Source organism: Oreochromis aureus, linkage group 14 (genome assembly GCF_013358895.1).
Source record: "Oreochromis aureus strain Israel breed Guangdong linkage group 14, ZZ_aureus, whole genome shotgun sequence".
Taxonomy (NCBI): domain Eukaryota; kingdom Metazoa; phylum Chordata; class Actinopteri; order Cichliformes; family Cichlidae; genus Oreochromis; species Oreochromis aureus.
Genome location: NC_052955.1, coordinates 28,851,189 through 28,865,370, shown reverse-complemented (window position 1 = coordinate 28,865,370; position 14,182 = coordinate 28,851,189). Strand labels below are relative to the sequence as shown.

The following is a 14,182-nucleotide window of genomic DNA, read 5'->3' as shown; positions in this document are numbered from 1 at the left end:
GTCCAAAGTAACAAAACCAGTTGCAGCAGGGAAGGTCATTACCTCTAAAGTCTCCTATTAAAGAAGCAAAAGGCAGATTTTTGCAGTCGTGCGCCATATGTGAATTCAGTTCTCCACAGAGACCACACAGCTCGCACCACCAACTCGACTGAATAGCATTTTGTTGATTTTCCACTCTGTGTGTGTGTTTTTGTATTGCAGGTGGGCTGCGGTCCACTATCTGATCAGGATGAACTGCATCTGAGCGTGCTGGAAAAACATGTAAGCTTGCTCCTGCGATAAAAACAGCTTGGCAGCAGCTACAGTGCTCTTTAGTTAATCAACACACTTTGGCGTGTGTTGATTAACTAAAGAGTGTTGTACCAAAGAACAAAAACAGCATAAATGCGTGTGCTCTGCTGTATTAGGAAATTAGGAAATACTGGTTGTCGAACAAGTATTAACAACTATCTGTACAAGCTGTGATGTTATTTTCTATTCCTTAACTATAGTCTGTAGTACTGATACGCACCAATTTTACATTTGTGTTGTTTTATGGATCCAAATCTTGTGTATAATGTTAAATAGATGATGCTTGTGGTCCCTCTTTTCTTAATCTGTGTGGATATAATTGATAAATAAATTTGAGTAGTTTTTTTCTTTAGTTTTTAGAGGCTTTATTACAAAACCAGTCTCATAATCTGATTAATAAACAGCTTTCCTTTAATTGGATGATTGAATGGTGTCTGGTGGATGTGAATGTTGTACCTGATGAAGGTTGGTTGGAGCGAAAGGGTTAGGTTATAGGTTATAATTTATCTTTTTACGTGCACGTGGTGTCGCAGGCCTCGGTGGCATGCGTGCGGGTCCAAGCTGTTCAGACATCCTACCAGAGGCCTCCTCTCAGCCCCTCTCCACTACAGTCCCACAATGCACTGCTGCCCCTCAATGTCTCAGAACAGGACTACTGCGAGCTGGACCGCAACATCCTGCAGCTCTGTGGTACGCACACAGCACACACACACACACTTTACAGACGTTATTTCATCTCTGCCTCTTTCACTCTTCTCTGAGAAAACACCAAACTCATGCATACATGCATATGCGTATATGAGAGGTGGGATATAATAATGGAGCTGTGGGAATTCAGATGGAGATTGATGAAAACACAAAGCATTGTTTTAAATCTCATGCTTAATGCTATTCCTTCACACATACGCATCAATGTTGTTTGCTCCCTGATAACTGTCAAAAAATGTGGCTTGCATTTAGTCTGTTTAGATGTTTTTTGGGTTTGGGTTTTTTTTTGCAACCTCTGCTTCAGTTTTCACTTCTTTTCCTTCTGTCTTCATCTGCAGTCCGGGCAGCCCTCCATCCCATGTCTTGTCTTCATTATTAGTCCCTCTGTTAGCTGGTTCCTGCTCACCCTTCCCCGACCTCGCTGTCTCAGTGTATCTCTCCCTGGTTTGCTTTCTGTCCACTTGCGTACATGCTCTGCATTCCCACTCTTCCTTAACGCCACTCTGACCTTGCTCTACGCTGGTGTTTCCTCCCTTCATCCTCTCTCTCTCTCTCTCTCTGTCTCCCGCTCTCTTTTAGGTGAGCTCTATGACCTTGATGCAGCCTCTCTCCAGCTTAAAGTCATCAATTATGTAAGTGGTTGAGATCACTCATGCGCCTTCACACACACACACAACCTGCACACACACACTGTGTGTTAAATATGTACAGTACATTCAACACATAAAATCCTTCTCGGTGATTTCTACCTCTCTTCCTGTCATTATTTTTACTACAAGCTTATTGTCACACAATTACTCCATTAGTCTCCCCTTAATGTGCGCACCCTTCTTATATGATACACTCTCTGAAGCCAGGGGAGCAGAGCGAGAGGTGTAGAGATTGATTGCAGGGAAGGAGGAGCTGTGCAGAGAGCCGTGAGAGAGAGCAGAGTTATCAAGCTTCAGCCACGGTAGTCAGTAAATTGTAGTCAGCGGGACTCTGGCTACAATTCAAATGTATGGAAATATTCACAGAAGAAGATGATAAGAGAGGGCGAGAGAGAGAATACAGCAAGAGAAAGTAGAGAAATTTGAAGGTTATGCTGCATCAAATGGACAGAGCTTCAGTCCATCCAAGGAAGCTTGATGGATCCAGGGACGCGATTCTTTTCTTCAGAGTTTGGTAAAAGAAAATGTTAACACAGTCTTTTGTCCTCACATGAAAAGGAAAAATAAAACCATCACCAATTTCTAATCACGACCACTGCTGCAACTCATAATCTCATAATAGTCGGAATAATTGCGGCCCTAACATACTCGGAGTTTCAGGTATTCCGAGTATTTTTAATTTAGTTAAAGGAACCAAGTGAACTCGCTGCTTTCCTTCGACAACTTTTTTTTTCCTCATTTTCTATTATGTTTCTAAAATGAGAAAATGCACTAGCAGGCGGACGCTATCAGATGAACTCATTTACCATTAGCAGCTGTTACCGGCGTCCCTGCACAGCAGAAATTATAGATGCTGTCTTTGAGGACACGGATAGCAAAGGTTGCTCCGAAAACCAGCGTAAAGCGAGGTAGATATTTCTCTCTGTAAACGCTTAAGTCAATCCTACCTGACCTTCTGTGCAACCTGTGCTACCCTGGGACCAGCTCAGCGGTGCTGAACAACGGCAGCGCGGCCTGCATCCTTTCATGCCCCTAAACCTGCTTTGGATTTTTTTTCCTTCATCCATCCATCTCACAGATGAGAGCGAGGGAGAGAGACAGAGGCTGCGGTGGTGCAAAATAGACTGCAGGGCTTTTAAAGATGCATGTTAAAGCCGACATGATTTGTTTTTGTCTATTTGTTTATTTTTACAGTTGTAAAAATAATGGGGGTGAGGGCACAGGGGAGAGGAGAGGCAAGAGGAGCATGGGATTGTTGCTTCTGAAGAATGGTGGGCTTTTTCGGGTGGGAAGAGCTCGGGGCGGCTCTTATGGTATTAACAGCATTTTGAAAAAGGGGTTGGAGGGGCTTATTATTATATGAGGGTGCAGCAGCGTGCTTTGTGTGCATGCACATATGTGTGTGTGAGAGACTGGGGGGCAAATGTGTTGGCAGTGGCTGGCGTTTATTCCTGTTCTGCTTGTTCTCCATCCAGCTCGGTGGATTACGGAGAAGAATGCTGTGTGAGGAAGCGCTGCTGCATATGTGTGTGTGTGTGTGCATGTATATGTTTGTGTCAGCGTGCGTGCAGGGGCGTATACAGCTCAGAGTGTATTTTCAGTCTATGAATGTGAATGAAATGTTTTCATCACAGACAGCAGCGGGAAATTGGTTGCAACTCTGCAGGTCTTACAGAGCAACAGCTTCAGGGAGCTTGAGCACACACACACTTTAATTTACACACACGCAGACACCAAATGTGATTTTCTTCTGTTTATCCATCTTGGAAAATCACAGCAAACTGCGGGGCTTACGCTGAAAATGTACTTGAATAAATCCCGTCTGTTTAGCGTAATAAAAACCTAATTTCATTCCAGATTTTAATCTATTGCAAAACTCAGTTTGAATTCTCACCACGCCCCGGGAGCAGTCATTTTTCACCGTCCGCCGATTTCTTATCTTATCTCCGCGCCTAGGCTACACTCCAAAGAATAGTAAATTGAAGGTTTTAAAACAATCTGAGCGAGTCCGATAGAGAGAGATTTCTGTGATTATACGTCAGGACTGATGTTGTGTTTGTGTTCTTCCGCAGTTGCAGCAGCAGACTCGGTCGCAGTGCTGTTGTTTGCTGCTGGTCTCTGAGGATAACCACCAGCTATTTTGCCAGGTATACACACAAATGCGCACACACAGACACATCTTTATCACTGTCGTACACATTTGTTTTCATAATCTATCTTTGAAATACCACACAAAAAACAACATGGACACACACACCAATCTTTCTCACATGCTGTTCTCTTCATCCCCACCGCCACAGACACACACACACACACACACACCATGACTCATTTATCAAAGAGCAATTGGAACATTAACATTTGAAGAACTCCTGACCTTTGACCTCTCTGACCTTTTAGGTAGTCGGAGACAAAGTCCTGGAAGAGGAGATCAGCTTCCCGGTGAGGCAAAATATCAATGCAATAATTTACTTATTGTTTATTGATTTTCATCTACATTTCATGTTTGTCTCCAATGTTCCCAGTAAAAGAGTTTTTTGTTTTTTTTACCGGTTTGATCGTGTTTCCATCAACTCTTTTATTTTTCCCTTTTACTCATGAATGACCTTCATTTCCTTCGGGGAGGGAGGTTATGTTTTAATAGCTTTTGCGTGTCTGTAACTCTGTCTGTAAACACGAGAGCTCAAAATGCTTTGAATGAATTCTGAAAAACTTTGTACATACACCCATCAAGGTCTTCAAGGTCAATTTAATTATTAACACTCAAAAACTGTCAAACTGATATTAATGCTACACAGAGCTGTTTAAAACTAACACTGTCTGCAGTGACTGCATACAAGCAATGAAGGCTATATCCACATAAATAAAAGATCATGAAGAATAATTATAGAAAAAATATCTCAAGTATATTCAAATGGGTTTCAACAGGGCAAATAACAAAAGCCTGCACTTTGCACTTGTTTTTACTGCGCTACAAACTTCTTAAAGTTTAAAAGTAACAAAGAAAACAAAGTGAATTTATACAAAACGCGATCGTTTTTCCTTAAATTATTGAGGGTGAACTGCCCCGGCCGAGGTTTGCGCTCTCTGAGTGCTTCTTGTTCGTTAATGTTGTCTGTTAAGCTGAAGTGCCGATTTCAGGGATGTTTTCTCCGATTTTTAATAAACAGAATTATGATGCAAGTGTTGCAACCCTGCGTGTAGTTTCTTTCTTTCTTTCTTTTTCGAGTGCCATGATAGAATACGCCTCCCACATGTAATCACTTATAATCCTCAGCAGGAGTTATAATTAAGAAATTTGGTGAGGACCAGTAATGACATCCTTTGGGTGGCTTGCACTCTCCTGTCTCTGGCTGCACTGCTTGTGTAGCATATTTAACAGGCTTTCCATTATCGTGTGAATAGACTGCGTGCCCCAGCCTAAATGATGTGTGAAATCTCGATAATAGCCGGTGAAGAGAGATATCAAGACACAAGAAAAAAAAACTTAAGTGGCTGTATGTGCTGTTTAGCAGTGGTAATAAGCTTCACTGACAATAAACAAGCTTTTTTATATGTATTTTACCCTCATTATACTGGTTTTATTTACTTTCCTTGTGCTCATCTTGTCTTTATTATCTCCTTGTTTTTCTCACTTCTGTGCAGCTGATGTTTGGACGTTTTGGTCAGGTTGTCGAGAAGAAGAAGTCAATTACTCTTCAAGACATCAGTGCTGTAAGAGATCTATCTATTTGTGTATTTATCTATCTGTCTGCATCACTGTAACTAATCTGTTTGTCTTTTCTGCCTGCTACCATGGCAGGAGGAGCGCAGGCAGCTGTCCAGTATGCTGGGCTGTGAGATCTCCTCCATGCTCTGTGTGCCTGTGGCCAGCAGGGCTACAGGTCAGGTGGTGGCACTAGCGTGCGCGTTCAACAAGGAGGGCGGGAAAAGGTACGTGTCCTCGCTTGGAGTTGTTTCTTTTTGGTTTGTTTTTCAATTTAATGCTGAGAAGACCACACGGCACTCGCTGAAATCGCATTTTGGACCTCGCAGCTGTTCAGAAATCACTCCAGCATTGATGGCTTAATGCCGAAATTTTTTTTTTTGAAATTACTCGGCTGTCAGTCCAAAAGTGATTTGGCTTTTCCTAATGCCACAACTGCTGACTCATGGTAGATGCAAAGATTTATCTGACAGCAGCTTACAGTAATGTCGGGATGGGGCCTGATTAGTTGCGCCTTACAGCTCAGATTTGTTGAGGTTATAGTAGCAGAGACTGCACTGCTGTTTCCACTAAGATCTGCAGCTTACCAGCAGGTTGTGCTTCGTGTTGGCCATGAACAGATGCAGGGGAAGGACTGAGATGCAAAAGCAGCCCTGGAGTTTAAGTAGCCCAGAAATACTTGTGCAGTCCCCGGCAGGGCTGACATTCATACGGGATTTTTTGCTGATAGCAGAGTGTCTGTTTAAAGACACATGTCAGAAATGTGAGTGTGATGACAGGTTCCAAAAGTGTGTGCAAAAAGACAGAATAATGGAAATGTAAGGAAAGGCTCGGAGAAATGATATCACTCAGACCAGTGATAGGCACGGCAACATGTGACACGTGCACATGCTGCTACAACTTTACAATTAAAGGCAATGTCTTTAAATATATAATACTCTCATGCATCAGTATAACCCAAAGAGGCTATTTCATGTTTTCCAGCACCGGATGCTATTGAGCATATACAGTCATGGTTAAAAGAAAGTATACTCTCTTTAAATTCTAAGGTTTTATATATCAGAGCAAAATAAAGCATCATCTGGTCCTTAGCGGGTGTAAAAATGAGGTAAATGCAACTCCAACACTTCACATATGTCATCACCAAAATGCAAAAACTAAGTACACCCTTACTGCTTCCATAAGAAGCAAGAGGATAAGAGGACAGGTATGTACTTCATTAACAAGTCAGTCCATCATTGTACAGTGTGAAAGATCATTCACAAGTGGAAAACATTTGAGACAGCTGACAATCACCCCAGGATCGGACGTCCCAGCAAATTACCCCAAAGTCACCCCCTGTCATGCTCAGACGAACTGCAAAAAACAAAGTGCTACATCCCAGACTTGGCACGCCTCAGTTAGCATGTTAAAGGTTCAGTAAAATTAGAAAAAGACTGAACAAGTCTTTGGGAGGGTAGCCGGGAGAAAATCTTTTCTCTCTTAATAGCACGTGGCAGCACAGCTGAGGTTTGCCAAATTACACAAGACTTCTGGACTAATGTCCTTTAGACAGATGAGACCAAAGATTTTTGACCATATTATACTATATATCCCACTGTCATCAAGGGGTGGTGATTTGTGCTTGTTTTGCAGCCACAGGACCTGGGCAGCTTGCAGTCTTTCAGTCGACCATGAACTCCTCTGTGTACCAAAATTTTTTAGAATCAAACGTGAATTCATCTGTCTGACAGATAAAGCTTGACTCAAATGCGATCATGCGACAGGAAAATGATCCTTCGTACAGAATGACTGGAAAAGAACAGAATCAAAGTGTCGCAATCGTCCAGTCAAAATCCAGACCTGATTGATGTGCTATGGTAGGAAACTCAGAGAGCTATGCGTAAACAAATCAAACCAAATCAGCTAAAGCAATATTTTAAGGAAGAGTGGGTCAGAATTCCTCCACAATGATGTGAGGAAATGATGAAGTAATACAGAAAATGTAGCTCTGAGTTATTGCAGCTAAAGGTGGCAAGGAAGCAGCTTGTAGGGTGTATTTTTTCACACATTGCTACTGCATTTTGGCGCAGTGTAATATGTTATGTGCTGTAGTTCCATTTACCTCATTTTAAGACCTGCTAAGGACCAGCTGATTTTTATTATCTCCTGATATGTAAAACCTGAAAGAGGGTGTGATTTCTTTTTACCTTTTTAACTGTGGAGCAAAACAGTTCACAGATCATCTGCAGTTTGTCTGTCCATCTCTTATAGATGTGTTATAGCAAATCTTCTTACCTATTTGAATAACAATCTGCAAAATATTCGCTGATATATTGTATTTCTCAAAACATATGAATAAATGAATAAAATAAACATCCTTCCCATCCATTGGCTACAAAAATAGGCTGCTTACATTGTTTTATTCCTTTTCAAGTTACCTATTAAAGCTTCTTAGTCATTTTCCAGCCAAGCACCAGATTTGTGCACATGCTGTATGGATTCACAAATCACACGGAGCTGCACAGATGCCTGACACTGATACGTGAAATCAGGATATTTTAGGTTAGTTCCAGCAGAAGCTGTTTGTGATGCCGAGTGTCTGTGCAGAGAGCATACAAGGGAAACAATGCTGATTATTAACAGTCTGCCATCTGAGTTTGAGCTGAACTGATCTTCAGGTGTTTGCTGATGATTTGCAAGAAAACCCTGTGTATGCTTTTGTTAGAAATCCAGGCCTCACCTATCCAGAGGTGTTCCTCCTTCGATCTGCATGGCTGTTTGTCATCACTCCTCACTCGGCAGTGTTTCTTTCTTAAAAGTCTTGCAAAATTATGCAGCTTTCATTTACTGCACAGGAAAACCCGCCAACTCATCAGGTTGTTAATATGACTCCATCAACAACAGAATCATTTTTTTTTGCACACCCATCTTTCACTGCACGAGCTGACGCTTACAAAACCTCCCATTATAACCCAGAGTGACACCGTTTTACATGGATAATTTAAGTCTGGGTCCCGCTCCGTGTCACTGGCAGATGTGGAAAGTCCATCATTTGACAGAGTGACCGCCCCCGAACATGTACCACAGCACTTTTTGAGCTTGTGTGAAATCCTCCCTGTGTGTGTGTGTGTGTGTGTGTGTGTGTGTGTGTGTGTGTGTGTGTGTGTGTGTGTGTGTGTGTGTGTGTGTGTGTGTGTGTGTGTGTGTTCTTGTCTAGCTATCTTTGTGAGGACCGAAATCTGCATTCTACTATACTTGTGAGAACCAGCAGTCACTTGTGAGGACACACAACCCGGTCCTCACATTTTTGAAGGCATTTAAAGGCATTTTTGAGGCTCAAAATGTGGTTTTAGTGTCAGGGTTACAATTAGGTTATGGTTAGGTTTAGGGTAAGGGTTAGAGTTAGGCATTCATTTTTAATGGTTAGGGTTAGGGTAAGGGGCTAGGGAAACCATTATGTCAATGAGGGTTCTCACTAAGATAGCTGAACGGGGTTGTGTGTGTGTGTGTGTGTGTGTGTGTGTGTGTGTGTGTGTGTGTGTGTGTGTGTGTGTGTGTGTGTCCAGATGGCTGCGATGAGGATGACAGTGTGAGGATCTAGCGTCAGGTCATGAGCCTAAAAGCAGCGGGAGGCTTTGCTGCCTGGTTTGGCGCTATGTTTTGGCACGCGTGTGTTTGTGTGTATGTGTTTGGTTGTGCGTGTGTGTGTGTGTGTTGCCCAGAGCAATGCTGCTATCTCCTGAGTGCAGAAGTCTGTAAACTTGCACTCCAGCTGTTTGTCTCTGTTTTGTCTAAGAAACTGGGAAAGTTGTTTTGTGTATTGTATGATTTCCACACACGTGCAGACACTCTCATGCAGTCCTGTGTTTGTACTCCCTCCCTCTCTCTCTCTCTCCATCAAGATTGTGAGAGATGAGAAGGGATCATGTCCTATAATTTCTCCCTCTGCCAGTGGCACAAATGATAGAGCTTGCATCTCATTACCATAGTAACAGCAGCAGGATTATGGTCTCAACTGTGCATATAATGTGATGAATATCCTGTTCTGTGAGCACAATCATCCAGATTTTAGAGGAGCCGTATATCTCGAAGGTGCATCGCCTCATTATAGATATTGTCTGATCATATTCACGGTTTGCCGACGCTTGTCTCTCCCTCATAATGTGTCCTCTTAACCCGTGACACCGGTGCATAACAACATATTGTGACACTGGTAACAGGTCCGTATCTCAGATTTAGTGGCAGCAGGAAAAAGAAGCAGGTTGAGAATGAGCAGAAGCACATTGTTAGAAGGAGACAATGGAGACACTGTTTTTTTTTAATTTACACTCAGATATATTGTTCTTTTGACAAATAGGCTGAGTGATGGTTTATTTCTAAGTCGTGGCAGGATTTTAAACTGCCCCAGCCTAGTGTCACAGAAGACATGCACCTTCTGGTCTTTGGAGGTGGACTCCCACAGGCTGTTGATCATTTTCTATCACAGCTTCAAATAATTGGCGTCTACCACCGAAAATTATTCTCCACTCTCTTTATTCTGACTCCTCTGAATCTCTGAATGTCATGTAAAGATTTGTAGGACACTTGTTGAAGTTAAAGTGAGCCTGACAGGCTTTTTTTCAGGCTCCAACCTCTTTTGCTTAGATTCCTCTGAGGCCTCCAAGCGGAGGGCAAGAACGCCTTGGAGCGATATACAATATACCCTGATATCTGCACAATAATGTGTCACTGCCCTCTGTAGGCAAACACTGACAACTACAACCATGAATGTGGTCACTGGTGTTGCTGTCAATTTCTCACATTATTAAATACGGAACGACACAGCTGCTTTCACTAACTGCAGGAAACAAACTTCAGTTTAACTTTCTGTCATTTCTGATATTTTTCAGTAACTTCACTTGTTGCCTGCACAGAGTTGTAAGTCTTTGTCATAGTTAGCCAACAGTACAGGCTGTTGTCTTAATATTGAGGTTATTATTGAGGTTTCTTATTTACTGTAGGCTTTTTTGCATGATTTTAGATTTGGAAAAATGGCTCAAGTAAGAGCGTGTTCATGTTTTTATGACAAAACAGATTATTTAAATGGTTCTGATACACAGCACTGTGCAAAAGTCTTTATTTAGTTTTTATATGTTACTAGGAATATAGAAAATAGAAAATGGAAATGGGAAAAATGGCAATACAGCAAAAAGCTCTTTGGCAATTTGATGCCTGTCAAAATGTGTTATCTTTGTTTTTCTGACAGGCTGCTAATAACGAAGTACCTAAAGATATAATTTAAAATTGGTTCTTTGCTAAGTTGTCTGTTGTATGTAGACAGTACACAGGTTCATCTCTTGGATTAGATATGCTTGAATGATTCATAGGTCAGTGTGAAGTGACTGAAGCAGAAAACATTCCTCTGAAAATGTTCAGGTACAAAGACTGGACTGAAAATGAGTGAAAAAGCAACCAATGTCCAAAGAAAAACTTTGAAAGACCTTCAGAAAACCCGGAGAATTACTACATCAAGGCCATTTAAAAAGTCATTAGAAAGTCTGGCTCCTGGGAAGCAAAATATGAAGAAATAAAAGGTGGCTCAAGACTTGCACACTGCTCTATTTACATAAACTTGTACATATCTGCAGTTGGGTAGTTTAATTACAAAATTGCATTTGTAAGCCATTTCATAAATGGGGAATGTTTCATAGCCTATAATGATGTCTGTGTCTAACCAGCAGTGCAAAATCCAGATGTGTTATAATAAATGAAATAAGTAGCAGCCTGTTAGTTATAGCCAGACTTTTACCCTTTGACCCCTGTGTGTGTTTCCTATTGCAGACACACCGAGGCAGATGAGCATGCCATCCAGCACTGTTTCTGCTACACTTCAACAGTCCTCACTTCAACTTTGGCCTTCCAGAAAGAGCAGAAGCTCAAAGTGGAGTGCCAGGTACTGCACATGCACACGGACACACACAAAAACACACACCCATCCAGTCATATTCTCACATTTGCCGTATGCATAAATATACATGAAGTTGCCCTTTGAAGAGCTATTTGTGTTCACTGTTTCTCTTTGTAGGCGCTCTTGCAAGTGGCCAAAAATCTCTTTACACACTTGGGTAAGTCTTCTCTCCTCCGTCTGTCCGTCCATGTGTCTGTCTGTGTGAAGCAAGACCAGTGTGCAATTTGCATTAATTGAAGTGATCACCTTGTGAAACAAATGGTGCACATAATTGAATGAGATATTAGCGACCCTTAAGGTGATCATTGTCATAAAATCAAAAGGGCATTGAAAATTATGGGTCTACCTCTCGTTCCTATAATTTCCATCTATCTATGGAGGTATTTCCATTCTTATCGAGCTGTAAGCACTGATGGCATCATGATTGCAGGTACAAAAATTGATCTGTTGGTAGAGCAAATTGCCTCTCACTGTACTGGAGCGTTGATTACAACAGCTCTTATCAGCTTGTGCAGCGGATCCACGGGTACTCGTATTGTAATCTCTGTTTCTGTCTATCTGGGTTTTGCTGTGTCCCCTTATAATTTCCTCTGTTTTCCATTTAATTCCCTCTCTCATCCTTCTTTTTTTCTCTTGTTCTCCCCCCCTCCTCTCTCTCTCTCTGATTCTTTCAGATGATGTGTCAGTGCTGTTACAGGAAATTATAGTGGAGGCCAGGAACCTCAGTGATGCAGAGATGTAAGCCCTCTGATTCATCTTCAAAGGGATTTATCAGTGTGCGTGTATGAAAGAGAGAAAGAGTGTGTGCATGTGTGTCTGTGCATAGTGTGAATGTCTTTATCTCCATTTGCAAAGGCTATCTAGGCAATTTGTTCTTAACCGACTTGCGTCATTTAATAAGTTACAAAATGACCTGAGATGAAACGAGATAAAACTCTCTAATGTTCTCAGCTGTGCTCCGTTCTGTCTCTTACCCCTCGAAATCTGACGCTCACTGTTTCTGCAGCTGTTCGGTGTTCCTGCTGGATCGCGTGAGCCATGAGCTGGTGGCGAAGGTGTTTGATGGTGGTGTGGTCAGTGACGAGGAGGTACAGCAAACAAGCATTTAATTTAACACACATATAGACACTTAGCATGAATGTGCTGACAGTGGGTTATCTTGCAGCTGCACTGTGGCCTAGTGGTCTAAGATTTATGGAGACTGTTTTGGCTGTTTTGAATTTGGCAACAGAGAGTGACAAATTCTGATGTCATTCCGATCACAATTGGAGCTCTGACAGATAAGGCCCGCTAACATTTCTTTACAAGAGACCTCAGGATAACCAGCAGAACCTCATTCACTGATATCAGTAAGTGCCCAGGCACATAAGAGTTAATGAGTCCTTCATGTAATTCAAACCATTTAATGCTTTAAAGTAATTAGAATCAGTCTTTTGAATCATACGGTGGAGAGGCAGCATATATATTGAAAACAAAAGTGGGCCAAGCATAGAACCTTGAGGAACACCACAATAAAATAGGCAAAATGATAGCATTTAGCATCCCTTCACAAAACACACACACTTAATGAAACCTGACAGACACATATTTGTTAATTAGACAAGATGAAATCAAATAAAAGAGTTCTTATTGAGTTCAGTGACAGCAGCGGGGACAAAGCTGTTTTTATAACGCTTTGTCCTGCATCTTGGAACTAGAGACCTCCGTCCCCAGGGAAGAAGCCGAAATTCACCCCGTAGAGAATGGGAACCATTACTAAGAATTGATAAAGCCATCCATTGTACCTGTTTAGTGTACAGGGAGGCTAAACAGGGCTGTGACTCACCTATCAGACGACTGGACCATCTCACTATCCAATTCAGTGAGTTTTTCTCTGCGACAGAGGTCTGACCGAACCATGCCACCAAACAAAAAGATAAAACAGACTCAATAAAAGGATGATAAAACAAAGTTAAATTGTTCAGTCAATGTGGAAATGAGCAAGTTTCCTAAGGCAGTAAAGGTACTGGTGACCCTTTTTCCAGACCAGTTTGCAGTTCTCATCAAAATTCAGGTTTTCATTGATTATGGTCCCGAGATATTTATATGATTACACTTGCTGATTGTCTCCCTATCCTGTCAGCTGTTAAGTAAAGACAAAACTGTGTGTGTCTTCGTGTGTGAGCACAGAAAGAGTTTCGCATCCCAGCCGATCAGGGCATTGCCGGCCATGTGGCAACGACTGGTCAGATTTTGAACATTAAGGACGCCTACTCCCATCCTCTTTTCTATCGTGGGGTGGATGACAGCACGGGCTTCAGGACTCGCAACATCCTCTGCTTCCCCATCAAGGATGAGAATAATGGTAACAATGCATGAACACACACATTTGGACTTTTCTTTTCATACCAGTGAATACAACACAAAGGGATTTCCTGATGAAATCATGCAAAATATACAACCCCATGTACCAAAAAGTGGGAACTATGTGTAAAATGTTGATAAAAGCAGAATGTATTAGTTTGCAGAACATTTTAATGTAATTTGATTTGACGACAGTTCAAAGCCTGTTTGAAATTGGAGGTTAGCAGCACATTTCAAAACAGTTCAGGCAAGAGGATCAAAAGCCTTAAACATAATGTAATGCTAAAAACAAGACACCTGGCAGAACAGCTCACATCTCATTAGGATAATTAGTAACAGGACTGTGTCTAACAAAAAAACATCCCAAAGTGTCTTTTACAAGTAAATATGGGGAGGGTCTCATCACTCAGGGAAGGGCAAATTGTTCAGTAATGTAATTCCAGAGAATTTGGGGAATTCGCCACGTACAGTAAGTAATATCATTAGAAGGTGTAGGGAATTGAGCGAAAACTCTTTTGGCAGAGGACAAGACTTTAACCATTACTGAGTAGCTCT

At 41.7% G+C, this 14,182-nt stretch overlaps 1 protein-coding gene across 4 annotated transcripts in view; it reads left to right on the top strand.

Annotated features, from left to right (window-relative positions):
- The window catches only part of LOC116313826 (cGMP-dependent 3',5'-cyclic phosphodiesterase), a 174,586-nt gene that overhangs the window by 145,957 nt on the left and 14,447 nt on the right, over positions 1-14,182 (top strand). For all 4 annotated transcript variants that reach the window (XM_039598135.1, XM_031731635.2, XM_039598137.1 and 1 more), the window contains 12 exons: positions 202-261; positions 825-981; positions 1,579-1,631; positions 3,722-3,796; positions 4,050-4,091; positions 5,295-5,363; positions 5,452-5,582; positions 11,158-11,269; positions 11,402-11,441; positions 11,959-12,022; positions 12,291-12,372; positions 13,454-13,628. In XM_039598135.1, coding sequence (XP_039454069.1) covers positions 202-261; positions 825-981; positions 1,579-1,631; positions 3,722-3,796; positions 4,050-4,091; positions 5,295-5,363; positions 5,452-5,582; positions 11,158-11,269; positions 11,402-11,441; positions 11,959-12,022; positions 12,291-12,372; positions 13,454-13,628 — 1,060 coding nt within the window. The remainder of the gene's footprint in view (positions 1-201; positions 262-824; positions 982-1,578; positions 1,632-3,721; positions 3,797-4,049; positions 4,092-5,294; positions 5,364-5,451; positions 5,583-11,157; positions 11,270-11,401; positions 11,442-11,958; positions 12,023-12,290; positions 12,373-13,453; positions 13,629-14,182) is intronic.